We start from the raw sequence: 14,621 nt of genomic DNA, 5'->3' as shown, positions 1-14,621 counted from the left end.
TCAATATCTGTTTTGAAGGCACCACTTGAGTTAATTAGTGTAATGGAACAAAACAATTGCAAGAGCTACTGATTAAGAGACTGAAGTATAGTACCTAGTTTTGGCTGGAAACCATTCCCCGGCTACAAGGATACCTTTTCATTTCTGTAGCATTCATGTCAACAGCACTCAAGAATACCCGTATTCGCTACAGTACACTGTACTACTACAATATACTACCCTAGGAGTATATTGACACTATCCATAAGAGATATTAGCAGATGTTCTCCCCCATCCAATAAGGACAGCAGGAATCTGAGGGACTGGAAGATCAGGCACAAAAAATAATCACTATTGAATTACTTGCACTTCTCCCACAATTACTGACCCTGCCAATATATAACACAGTTACATTGTTTGATCAAAATGTAAAGGAAATAAGGATTTTGACAATGATATTGGTTTTTACTAAATAAAATGTTTATTATAATGTTTATTTTAATGAAATCATATATATCCAATAACTTCCAAAGAGAGATTTTGTCAGAGCATATACAGTGTAACATAAACTGCTCCTCAACTCAGCTTGCAGTATCTTTCAATACATGAAGTATAAACAATATGATTATATCAATCAATATTCAGCATCATATCTGTATTATATTCTAATTAGCAGGAACTGTTTTAAAGAAATGCTTGTAAGCTAAGGATTCTACAGGGGTAAAGGTGAAGTTACTTGGATAGTGAGGAAAGCCAGTCTTGGGAGATGATGGAGAATCAATCATTTACTGTATCAATGGAGACACCCATAAATTTTCCTGCTTTTCCTGATCAACAAAAGATAATGTGGAATTAACCTACAATAAGAAAATGCCGTTTTAAAATAGCTACTTTTATACTTAACACACGAAGCCTCCAAACGTGCAAGGCATCCTTTATTTGTAATTAATGGTCCACCTTTATCAGGGAAAATTGTTCTGGAAAATTACCTTCTGTAAACTAGCAACTCTAATCTTACTAATTTGCACATGACCCAGATGGCAGCACATTGCATCTCAGGATAATTAATTCAAGATTTAGGCTTAAAATTAAATGCCTTTGTGCAAATGTTTAATTAACAGTTAAATAAAATGCTACTTATTCCCTGGCAATTTTAACAGGAAAAATGTACAGCTTACTTTCCAACTGTTTACTTGTAGAGCGAACTAATGGAAAGAGTCACAGGACAGAAATGTGTTGTTACCATGCAGGTTATCAGGGTAGCTGCAGTGTCTCTAAGTCAAATTTCCAATTTTCTTTGAACAGAAAATGTGACTACAGGTACAAAAACTGAAGATGGGCTTTATGCAAGAACTGATTACACAGGTACCCATTTCAATATCTAACCCTTTTGTGGGATATAGTTCCTATTTCAGCAATAAAGTTAAATAAAAACAATAAACTTTGAGGTTATTTTCTAATAATCTTAGGAGCTAAGAGACATCTAAGGTTCTTTACTCTTCCACAACTGTTTTTTAAACCATTACAGAATATCATTTATTGTGATATTTTCATGATTCAGTAGGCTGAATTTGACAATTAGGGGAGGAAGTATATTGCCTGCCCCACCAACATGTTACAAGAGTCAGCCAGAGGCTGTTAAACCTTCAAAGAAATCCCACTCTGTAGCGATAATATGCTGCCAGCAGGCTAAAAAAAATAGGGATGGACTTCGACACTCAGTTGGAAGAGGTCCTGCTCTCTGGGCAGTTCCAGCAGCACTAGAATAGAGCAGTAGGCGTTGCTGGGAGCAGCCCCATGAAGAGCTGCAATGGATTCTGCACCTAGGTCCTGGGCTTTTAGGATATGAAGAAATTGGCAGCCTAGGGAGGGGGAACGATGGGTTGGGTAACATCTTTGACAGGGGTACCCGCTCACCCCACCTATGCCAGCTATTTCAACCATTTTGTACCTTGGGCAGCATGAAATGTAGGTCAGTTGACTTGGTAACAAACTCAATTGCCCATTTTTTTAAATGGTGGATGGGCTAATGATTTTGACGCCTACATATCCACAATGAAAACTGGGTTGGCAGTGGGCAGGAAGGTTTGCCATCCTCCTATTTACCTGCCCTCCCTGCTAAATTGTGCAAATGATTGGTGATCCTTACAGTTATTCACAATATGCTAGAAAGGGAGAAATATCAGTAAGATGTTTGTTTCTAATAACTCTTTCTGGAAAGACAAGATCAGGTTCAGATGGAAAGTCCTGCATAGTTGAGTAAGTCTGCCAAAATTCACTGACTAGGTTTACATTAAAAACAGCCACTTAAATGAGAGGTGAAGGAGAGTGAACATCTATGGAGTTAATGCATATTGTGATTCAGGACAGCAGTACAGAAAGTTGCTGGCCAAGAACTTTAAAGCTGAATTGCTTTTGTGATCTCAATTTCATAAGTTAGATCTTGTTCTCTCTGAAGTGCCTTCACTGCAATTTATTATATTTGTGCTGTGATCAATCTAATCTTAATGTCATGTTTTTAAGGTGAGGTTCATACAGAACTCAACCTTTTCTGACTCATAAATAATTCTTGTTTAAACTTAAGTCTTTCATTATATTTTATTTACTGCCTACTTAAAGGTATGATTTGTTTTATTTGTTTTACCTTTATCATTTTATCTTACCAGAAAAAAATGCCAATAAATTAGAAAAGCCTGCCCGGGGACTATATATCCCATGTCCCAATCACTTGGATAATCTCTGTCTACATGGAAAATGTGAATACTTGATTAATAAACAGGAACCATCTTGCAGGTAATGTTTAGACAATACCATAGCTAGTCAAAGTTTTGTGATCTTTGTAAAGATCCCTTCTTTCAATATTGTATCACTTTCTGTCCAATTATTCTCATTTTGCAGCTGTGAAGCAGGTTTCAAAGGACCACGTTGTGAACAAAAAGAGTTTAATGTTTTGTATGTAGTTCCTGGAGCTGGAAAACTTCAGTATGTCTTGATAGCATCCATCATTGGAGCTGTGCAGGTGGCCATCATTTTGATTGTAGTTCTTTGCATAACAAGGTAATCTCACTCAAATAACTTGACCAATTATTAATGAGTATGATAATCAAGCATTTCTCTGATCTCGATCCATTACCATTCTATACTGTCTAAGTGGGTAATGTTAGTTTTGTGAAGCACTGTCTCATTTCAGGCACCTGGGTTCCGCATCAAGTACTCTGGCAGATCCTGATTGGCAGCAAGAGCAAGCAGTGCTCTGCAATGTTATTAATCTGAAAGAGACTGGGTCTGGCTTGTATGTTCCTTAGTGACTTCATGATAATATTGAGGAATCAGAATGACAATACTGGGAAAGCAGGTCTCTAAGGGAGTTATCCGTACCTGCAACAACAGTGTACACACACATTAAAAATCAGTAGATTGAAGACATTTTGCATGTTTCCACAGAGCATTAGAAATTTGATTTTGAAGGGGAATGGTGAAATAGTGACGATTTTACAAGACTAATAACACAAAGACCTAGACAAGTACTCTGGAGATATGAGTTCACATTCCACCATGGTAGCTGGAGAGAATTTAAATTCAATTAATTAAATAAATTCAGAATGTAAAGCTAGTCTCAGTCGTGATGATCATGAAACTATCGGATTCAGCAGTGGAAATCTGCCCTCCTTATCAGTCTGGCCTGTATGTGACTCCAGACCCACAGCAATGTGGTTGACTGTTAACTGCCCACTCATTTGTATCAAACCACTACAATAAAGCAGAATAAGAATAAAGCTGGACAGATCATACGGTGTCAACCTTGGCACCAGACACAACAAAAGCATACTTTGCAAAGTTGCTCCTGCCCAGTCTGCCTCACTAACAGCTGGAGCTTGGACCAAATTTGGAAGTGCTGTCCCACAGACAAGTCAAAACAACAGCCTGACATAGTCATGCTCACCAAATCATACCTTAGAACAATGTCCCACATTCCTCCATCACCATCCTCTGGTGTGCCCTGTTAGAGTCAGTAGTATACAATTGGATAGGAGTGGCCCCAACAGTCCTCAGCATCGACTTTGGACTCAGGTCAAACCTGGGCAAGAAAACATCTTGCTGTACTACCTACCACCCTTCCTCAGTTAATGAATCAGTACTCCAAGTTGAACACCACTTGCAAGGGTGCAGAATATATTCTGGGTGGGGGACTTCAATGTCCATCATCAACAGTTTCACTACTACTGACTGCTGCTGACCTTAAGAGCATATCTGCAACTAGAATCGTAGAACAATAGAATCCTGCAGTGCAGAAGGAGGCCATTTGGCCCATCGAGTCTGCACCAACCACAATCCCACCCAGGCCCTATCCCCATAACCCCATGTATTTACCTTAGCTAGCCCCCCTGACACTAAGGGGCAATTTATCATAGCCAATCCACCTAACTCGCACATCTTTGGACTGTGGGAGGAAACCGGAGCACCCGGAGGAAACCCATGCAGACACGGGGAGAACGTGCAAACTCCACAGACAGCGACCCAAGCCGGGATTCGAACCCGGGACCCTGGTGCCGTGAGTTAGCAATGCTAACCACTGTTACCGTGCCGCTGCCGCCCCAACTAGTGAGATTATCACCAAGAAAGTAAAACCTCTTGCCATTGTCTTCACCAGTCTACTTTTTGCAGATCCATTTGTTCTTGATAGGACTAACTACCACAAATGTCCTGTGAAAACAGATCCTGTCATCATACTGAGAACACACTCCATCAAGCTATATGCACTAACACCATGCCAAATGGGATAGATTCAGAACAGCTCTCACAACTCAAAACTGTAGATTCATGAGCCACAGTGGGCTATCATCAGCAGCAGCAGAATTGTTTTCAACCACAATCTGTAACTTTATGGCCTGTTATATCCCTTATTAGATCCCAGTACTATTAAGTCAGTGGATGAACCCTGGTTAAATGAGGAGTGTAGGAGAAAATACCTGGAGCAGCATCAGGTATACTTAAAAAAAAGAGTTGTCAACCTGGTGAAGATACTACACATATGTTGAACTGTGGAAGCAGCATGCTATAGACAAAGCAACTAATAAATCAGATCAAAGCTCTGAAGTCCTAACTTGTCCAGTCTTGAATGGTGATGGACAATTAATGAGTAATGGAAGGAGGCAGCACCAAAAACATCCCCACCCTCAATGATGATGGAACCCAACATTTCAGTGCAAAATACCTCTGCCTGAGGTTGCCATCATGATAAATGTCAAATTTCAGTCAATTCCATGTGAGATCAAGAAATGGCTGAGTGCACTAGATACAGGAAAAGTTATTTGACCTGGCAATATCCCACCTTTAGTGCTGAAGACTTAGGCTCCATAACCAGCTGTGCCCTAGCCAAGCTACCCCAGTGCATGTGCAACACTGGCATCTACTTGACAAAGTGAAAAGTTGCCCAGGTATGTTTGTCCACAAACTCCAGGACAAATCAACATTCAGCAGTCTTGCACTCAATCATCAGCAAACTGATTGATGGTATTGTTAAAAGTGCCATTAAGTGATACTTACATAGTAATAACCCGCTCACTGATGCTCAGTTTGGGTTTTTCCAGGACCACTCATCTCCAGACCTCAATACAGTTTTGGTCCAAAGATGTAAAAAAAAGAGATGAATTCCAGAGATGCAATGAAAGTGACTTCCCTTGACATTAGGTCAGCACTTGACTGAGTCTGGTATCAAAGACCACTAGTAAAGGCAATGGCAATATGAGGAAAGTTCTCCACTAGCTGGAGTTATACCTAGCACAAAGGAAGATGGTTACAGTAGTTGAAGGCCAATCATCTCAGCACCAGGGCATCATTGGAGGAACTCCCCTCCAATTTTTACATCAATTACCTTCCCTCTATCAGAAGGCCAGAAGTGGGGATGCTCACTGATGAATGAACAGTGTTCCACTCAATTCACAACTCATCCGATTAGGCCTGCATGCCATAAGACCTGAACAACATTCAGGCTTGGACTGATAAGTGGAAACAATATTTGTGCCATGCAAGTGTCAAACAATGACCATCTCTAACATGAAAGTGTCCAATCACCTCCAATTGATATTCAACAGCATTACCATTGATGCATCCTCCACCATAAATTTTCTGAGGGTTTCCATGGATCAGAAACTTAACTGGACCAGCCATATAAATAATGTAGCTGAAAGAGCAAGCCAGTGGTTGGGAATTCTGCAGCAGTTAACTCACATCCTGACTCCCCAAATCCTCTCCACCATCCACAAAGCACAAGTGTGATGGAATACTCCCCACTTGCCTGGATGAATGTAGCCCCAACAACACAAGAAGCTCAACATCAACCAGGACAAAGCAGTCTGCTTCATTGACACACCATCCATCTTAAACAATCACTCCTTCCACCATAGGCACAAGGTGACTGTAATGTGTACCATTTACAAAATGCACTGTGGCAACTCACCAAGGCATCGAACACCCAAAAAATAAGGGCAGTAGGCACATTGAAACACTACCACTTGCACATTCCACTCCTAGTCTCAGGAACTCCCTTCCCAACAGCATTGTGGGTGTAGCCTACATCACATGGACTGCAATGGTTTAAAAACAATAGCACATTCCATGAATGTTGAAAAAAAATGCTGCTGATTTGACTGCAGGCATTGTCATTAAACTATGAATAGTCAGAAACTATAAAACTACAAGTCAGTAGCCTACGGTTTGGGACTTGTCAGTTTATTCTTATTAAAATGTCCAAAGTTTTGGAGAAATAAAACCTCACTTAATTAAACTTGAATTCTGATTGAAATTTATGTTGATGTAGTTAAAGCTAGAGTGTATTTCCATAGCAATAGGAACTGGTTCTTCTACAAGCCAAGCAACATGCAAAAGGACCTGTCTTTCCTGTTTTATATATGAGTGATTTGAGAGGCATTGAAAAAGGATCCTTGTTTACTTTGGCTCTTTACTTAGTAGTTTATGTAATTATGCAGGGTTGAATTACATTGTTGGTCAAGTCATGCCACTAGGGTCAAAAACTGGAGTCAATCCTGCTCCAGTGGGCAGCAGGACTCCAGAGCAGCATTTTCTCACTGTCTGATTTAAGGACGGTGTCCTTCCCCCTAGTGCCGTCGGCTCAGGTCAGCGAGCCAGCAGTTCAACAGTACCACTGATAGCAATGGCCATCACTAACTCTGCAACACCTGGGAGGGAGCACATCAATGGTGTTGCGCCCTGGATGAAGTGAGTTTCATTGGTGTGGGGAACAACCAGGTCCAGGCAGGCAAGCTGTAACAATCGGGTTCGGGGTGATGTGCACTGGCAGGTCTATTGCTGCAGGGGCAGCCATTGATGCCAAAAGGGGCCCTCCATGGGCCATGGAGTGCCCATCAAGGCCTGTATCGCAGAACCTCTTTAGTGGTCGCTATACATGGCAGCAGACCCAGTGTGGACAAAATGTCTCTGCGGCAGGAGATGGCTCTTAATTAGCCACATAAATTACTCGATTAACTGCCCGCTTGGCAGCTACGTCACTAAGGTGCCTGCTGCTGGCAATATGCCTTGGTGACAGGAAGATATCGGGCTCCTCTACTGACACTACCTCTCCATAAAGCCATCCCATCACCAACAGGTTAGGAAAATTCAGCCCAAAGGATAAGAATTGTTGGCCAAGATTTGTACTTCTCGTCATCATGCAGTGATTCCAGCTGGCAAACCTGCATGTTTGTGCATTATGGTGAAAACAAGTTTGGTTTTGGATGTGATGATTAGCTTGCCTAACACTCACTAGTGAGGCTCACACGTGAAGGATCAGCAGAGGGACCAGGTGCCAGTGGACTGCTGATGTCCACAGAAATGCATAATGATGTGCTACATTATAGGCCTTGGATCTTCAACTAGGTTCCAATTGATGAAATTACTAATTTAGCTGAACAGGCTAAATTTCCTGCTTTGTTCATATAAGTTGCACCCCATTGATGAAAAATGGAAAACATATAGTCCGGAATTCTCCAACCTCGCCCGTGGCTGGGATTCTCGTCCCCCTACAGTGAATGGAGATTTGGCTGAGCAGCAAATTCTCCATTCTTACAGGCAGTGGTAGCGGGACATCAGAGACCGGAGAATTCTGGCCAAAGAGTCAGATTTTTTTAATATCAAAACAATCATGTATACATTGAAAGATTCAAATTGCTTCTACAACACAGCAGTTCTTAATTATTTATTCTCAGTTAGAAATGTGTTGCAGAAATGTATAAATTGCTTTGAAGTAATAGATCATTTTCCTATGCTATAAATTAGTAATATTATTCTTATCTGCAGAAAATGTCCTCGGGGCAACAGAATTCAAAGACAGAAGCAAAATGCAACACATTACAGTTCCGACAACACAACAAGAGCATCAACAAGATTAATTTAAAAAAAGCATGATTGTACAGCTGCAAAAATAATTAGACACAGTTTGGACTATTATCATACAAAATGGAACAACACATGTTGCCTTGCATTTGTGGTATACTACACCAATGAATACATATACTACAGTTATATTTGATTATGTCTGGATATATTTCAAATAGTATATACTGTCTTGATGTGTTTTCTGTAACAAAAATAAATGGCTAACGATTTATATCACAATATCGATTTTAATTTGCACATGAAGTACTATAAAGCTGGACTAATGGAAAATAAATACTTCTGTGATGTTTCTGAATTTTTTAAAGATGAAACGTGCTTTGGATTTTTTTTAAAAAGCAAGCAATTTGTAATGCTCAGTCAGATATTACCTATGTTAAGTAAAGAAAATAAGAATTCTATGCTGTTAATTGAAAATTAATTTTGGGAACCTATGAGTTAATGATCAGAGGTTCTACCATAATTTTTTTTACTCACTTGTTACCAAGGGCAGTGAGCTTTATAAGGTCAATGCTATTTATCTGAATTCAGTAGTATTGTATACATGACAGTGTAACACATGATAACGAAAAGAACTCAGTTAAAAAGGCTCTCTCGGTTTAGACAGATAAACTATAATAAGTGTCATTAGTGAAGTATCCTATTTTATATTGTGTGTGCTTTTGCACTAGCATTACTCAAGATGCACCTTTTACATAAACACCGGAACATACATCATAAGCAACTTTTACCAATTGATTACAGGTCACCCAGGCTGGTTAGTCAGAAACAATGGTTTAAATGTGTTGCATTGACCAAAGTGGTAGTAACTAGAGGATCACACATGTACTTTTTGATAATGACAAAGAATAGTTAGGGCATTGTTTTGCTCTGTTTTGGATCCTCATTTGAAATATACATTTCCAGTGCTAACGTTTCATAATAAGATGACAAAAATAAAAATATTACTTCAGCAATAGGGAGTTTTGAATTGTTTTCTTAGTCTCTGTTTACTGTCACATAACCATGCCTTTCCTCATCCTAAACTGGGTCTGCATTTGAAAATTTGAAACATGAATTGCATCTTTAGGATTAGACATCATTAATTAAACATTCAACTAGATTACTTTTAGATCTAGCACAGTACAAACAGGGTTTAAACGTATGCCCTGGCATATGTTTAATAATCCCTACACATTACACACGGTGGCAAGTGTAAATCAAATCTCCTTGAGCAAAGGGATAAAACAATATTTCCTACAAGAGTCATGTGTGAGGAAGGCAAAACCTGTGCTGATTACATTATAGACCATCTTCTGTTTTTTGTTTGAAGTGTGTGTATGTTTTATACATAAAAGTATTTGCTTCAAATTTTTCTGTAAAAATAATGGTGAGGATAATGGCACTCACCATTATTAAAATAAATGTGACAGTAGCTTCCAGCACCACACATGTGCAGTTAAACCCAGAAATTGCCCAAGCTGAATTGAATTGAATTGATTTATTATTGTCACATGTATTGAGATACAGTGAAAAGTATTGTTTCTTGTGAGCTATACAGACAAAACATACCATTCATGGAGTACATAGGGAAGAGGAAAGGAGAGGGTGCAGAATATAGTGTTGCAGTTACTGAAAGGGTGAGGAGAGAGATCAGCTTAATATGCAATAGGACCATTCACAAGTCTGATGGCAGCAGAGAAGAAGCTGTTCTTGAGTCAGTTGGTATGTGTTTTCAGATTTTTGTATCTTTTTCCCAATGGAAGAAGATGTTTGTCCAGGGTGTGTGGGGTCCTTGATTATGCTGGCTGCTTTCCCAAGGCAGTGGGAAGTGTAGATGGAGTCAGTGGACGAGAAACTGGTTTGCGTAATAGACTGGGCTGTGCTGCGTTCGCAACTCTTTCTAGTTTCTTGTGGTCTTGGTCAGAGCAGGAGCCATACCGAATTACCCGTTTCATCAGAAGTTTCACGATAACAGTATTTCGCCCAAGAGACTTCAGCACCCAAATACATGAAGTTGCTGTACTTATTAGTGTTACAAGTAGGCTTACATTAACACTGCAATTAAGTTACTGTGAAAATCCCCTAGTGTCTAGACACACTGGTGCCTGTCCAGGTACACGGAGGGAGAATTTAGCATAGCCAATCCACCTAACCAGCATGTCTCTCAGACTGTGGTAGGAAACCAGAGCACCCAGAGAAAATCCATGCAGACACGGGGAGAACATGCAGACTCCACACAGACAGCTACCCAAACTGGGAATCGAACCCACATCCCTGGCACTGTGAGACAGCAATGCTAACCAATGTGCCACCATGTCGCCCTACTTGTGAGCTTGATACACACTAACTTATCCAAGCAAAAAATGGCTTGTCCATTTTGATATATAAGTACACTTTTAATGATTGAATAAATCTTAAAATTCCTCTCTGGCACTAAAAATTAACTTTTACAAGTGAGGATTCCCATTTGTTAATATTTCAATTATTATTATGTTTTTAATCTTTTGTATTTTTTTCTCCTCTTGCCATCTTTCTTTATGTACCTGATTTATTTGATCCGAAGATTAACTTCTGATCATATATTTGCACCATTGCTAAGACCACCTCTATAATTTCACCCTTTCAACCTGTCTGCTGCTGAAACTATTATTCATGAATTGGGTACCTGTTCTCTCTTCCAATGTACTCATAAATGATCTCCCACATTCTACCCTCCATTAATTTGATGTTATCCCAAACTCTATTGTCCATGTCTTAACTTGCACCAAGTCCTGTTCTCCTATCACCCATGTACTTGCTGACTTACATTGGCTCTTAGTCAAGCAGTGTCTTGATTTTTAAATGTTCACTAATATTTTCAATACCCTCTTTGGTCTCCCTCTTCCCTGTTTCTATAATCTCCAGGATATCTGCAATCCTCTAATTGTGGCCTCTTGAGCTTCCCCGATTCTAATCACCCCACCATTGATGGCTGTGCCTTCAGCTGCCGAGGTCCAAAGCTCTAGAATTACCTCCACAAACCTTCCCGCCTCTACCTCACTTTCGTCTTTTAGGACATCACAGAAAACTGACCTCCTTGACCAACCTTTTGATGATCTAACTTAATGTCTCTTATGGCTCAGTGTCATATTTTGTTTTATATTGCATCAGTTAAAGATTTTGGGACATCTATTTGGTTAAAGGTGCTATATACCTTATTTTAACATATTTTCACATACCTTTTTCCCTTTGGAGAATAATGGGGAAATATGTTGGAAGGATTAGCAGGCTGGCTATCAACCTATTGAACCACGCCAAAACAAGTCCTGGAGTGGGACTTGAACCCAGAGCTTGTGGCTCAGAGGTAAGGACCACACCGGATATATATCTCGTTGGCATTGAATGGGCTATTCTAACTTAATCCTGGTTCAGAATCTGAATTTATTTATGATTTTTAAAAATCTGATTGGTGAGGGGAATACTTGCCCCATTCACACAGGTTCCGGATTCCCTGTAGACGATACTGTGCCAAAATAGCTTTCTAATCACAAAATGGACGAGCTCCAAGTTGCAGTGCAAAAGCCTAAGGAAAGTCTGTGCGCAAGTGTGGCTGAAATGAAAGGATGGTGGCGTTTATTGTCCGCTGAAAGCAAAATCCAGTCCATCACGACTGAGTTATTATTAGTACAGTTTGTAATAATTAGTATTAGTGTACTGACTAATCCTAACGTGTGCAATTTACCAATCACAAGCAAAGCTGCATTTCAAGTAAACTTTTAATTTTAAGAGACATACAAAATTATGCATAAATTTGCAAGAGAAAAACACTTATTTTGCACATATCCAGTCAGTGTTTTTGATCAGGCAATATTTATTGCTGGTGTAATTTTAGCACAGTTCGTGTGGTGCCGCAGGGCAATGAAGCATTAAAGCATATGCATGCAAGTATGTTATAATTAATTATGGTGATAACGAACACCTTTTCGTTAATTAAAACTATAATCAAAGAAAGCTATTTCATTGCGAAAATAAAACCAAACGTATATATAAAAACTAACTGAAGTTTGCGCAACTAAAATGACATTGTTTTTATCAATCACCAACCTGTTCTCAAACGACACCTATCTCTGCATTGTTGGCATCTATACTTATGCTAAGTAAAAAGTATTAGATTAAGATCTATAACTGAATGCAGGTGAACGTAAATATATTTGAGGCAATAATGCTCTGCTCTCCACATTCCTTTGGCCATTGCTGAAAGGCAATTGTATAAGGACAAGTGAAGACACCATTTGGCTCAGTTGTGCTGACCCTCACGCATGATCAAAGAGCCAACCTGTTCTCTTTGCTCAAACTCACGTACAGTGAGAAGTTATTTAGGAACAGCAGCAGTTTGCATCCTATATCCCTGCATAAGGTATCAGCTTCAATAGAGGATCAGAAAAACTGCAATTTTATCAGTGTCAATTGCAGTCCAGATTTTTAATGAAAATGTCGCACGCGTATATACATACATTATATTATATAAGAAATATATGCACACACACTCTCCCCATCATTGCCTGTGCAAATTTAAGCAATTTCTCTTCCCCTTTTCTCCCTTGCTCTACTGAAACTAATATGGAGCAACTCTGCAACTCCCAGTTACCCAACATAGGGCCATCACCCATTAAGAGACAGGCAGACACACATACTCGGTTGAATCCACTTGCAGCAGCCAGTGTCCCGGCGGCGGCGGGCCTGGAAGTGAGCGGGATTTCCGCTCGGACGCAGCGAGGCTGGCTCCGTGTGATCATGCGGCAGCCAATCAGTGTGGAGCAGCCTGGCCAATTGGGCGAGGACGGGCAGGAAGTGGTCAGTTAACTCATGGCAGTGACAGGTCGGTGCACCATGTGAAAGGGCACCTGGACATACAACCAATCCCTGCTAGTTAGTGGCATCATTCTGTCTGTCTGAGATGAGGACTTAGAACTAGAACTGCAGCCAAAAACGTCCCCAACACCAACAACACCCCCGACTATCAATACCCCTCGCCCCCGCCCCCGCCCCATCAACACACGCAAACAAAGAAACACAAATATAATCAGGACAGCAGACATGCACACAACCAGAAATGCTGGAAAATCTCAGCAGGTCTGACAGCATCTGTGGAGAGAGAATAGAGCCAACGTTTGGAGTCTAGATGTCCAAAGATGTGCGGGTTAGGTTAATTGGCCATGCTAAATTGCCCCTTAGTGTCCCGGGATGTGTAGGTTAGAGGGATTAGCGGGTAGAATATGGAGGGATATGGGGATAGGGCCTGGGTGGGGTTGTGGTCGGTGCAGACTCGATGGGCCGAATGGCCTCTTTCTGCACTGTAGGGTTTCTATGATTCTAGACGACCCTCCAACATCCGCAGTATTTTGCTTTTATACACACAACCAGGTTCAGACAGAAAAGACACACGTAATAAGGAACAGACACACAGACAATCCAATCAGGGACGGGATCAGTCAGGGACAGCCTGGTACACATCCAGACTTAATCATGGACAGGCAGACACATACAGACATCCAGGGACACAGAAAAACACACACACAAAATCAGGGACAATCAGACACAGCTGATCAGAGACAAGCAGGCCCATAAATACAAAACTCAGATACACACAAACAGGGGCAGGCAGACGCACCTAATCAAAGACAGGCAGGCACACAAACAAAAATCAGAGACATGCAATCAGGGACAGGCAGATACACAATCAATGACAAGGACAAGCATATGTTAACTAATCAATAACTGTTGGAGCTAGCCCATCTTAATACTTCAGCGTTGGTAGCAAAATATGGCGGGACCTGTCAAATCACCTTAAAAATTGGTTTTAAAAATTGTGTTCTTCAAAGTTTCTTTACGTAGCTCAAAAAATGTCAAACTCAAAATATTGGTCAATCATGGGAATTAACAATTAATTAACACAGGAATTAGTTAACATAGGTTGACAATTAGTTAACATAGGAGTTAATAATCAATAATAGAGAAGTAGGCAGACACACAAAATCAGGATATGCAGGCAGACACTAAAGAATGTCAACACACACAATCACCGAGACACCCATTTGCATCGTCATTGAAGGAACAGGCGAATATACAAGCATACGATGCCTGTGTAAGTTAGACTGGCACATGAAAAAGCCTTCTGTCACTCTTGGAGCTAATCCATCAGCGTTGATAGCAAAATATGGCGGGACCTGTCAAATCACCTCCGTCACGTAGAAAAAAGTTGTGTTCTT

At 40.4% G+C, this 14,621-nt stretch overlaps 1 protein-coding gene across 1 annotated transcript in view; it reads left to right on the top strand.

The window, feature by feature from the left end:
• The window catches only part of tmeff2a (transmembrane protein with EGF-like and two follistatin-like domains 2a), a 101,492-nt gene extending 92,143 nt beyond the window's left edge, over nt 1-9,349 (top strand). Inside the window, exons 7-10 of the mRNA XM_078228614.1 lie at nt 1,285-1,344; nt 2,646-2,772; nt 2,878-3,036; nt 8,296-9,349. Of these exons, the coding sequence (XP_078084740.1) occupies nt 1,285-1,344; nt 2,646-2,772; nt 2,878-3,036; nt 8,296-8,392 (443 nt within the window). The 3' untranslated portion in view covers nt 8,393-9,349. The remainder of the gene's footprint in view (nt 1-1,284; nt 1,345-2,645; nt 2,773-2,877; nt 3,037-8,295) is intronic.
• Nucleotides 9,350-14,621: the final 5,272 nt, after the last annotated feature.

Source organism: Mustelus asterias, chromosome 14, assembly GCF_964213995.1.
Source record: "Mustelus asterias chromosome 14, sMusAst1.hap1.1, whole genome shotgun sequence".
In the NCBI taxonomy this organism is placed as follows: domain Eukaryota; kingdom Metazoa; phylum Chordata; class Chondrichthyes; order Carcharhiniformes; family Triakidae; genus Mustelus; species Mustelus asterias.
Note: the sequence above shows the minus strand (reverse complement) of the source record. Positions and strands in the feature narration are given on the sequence as shown.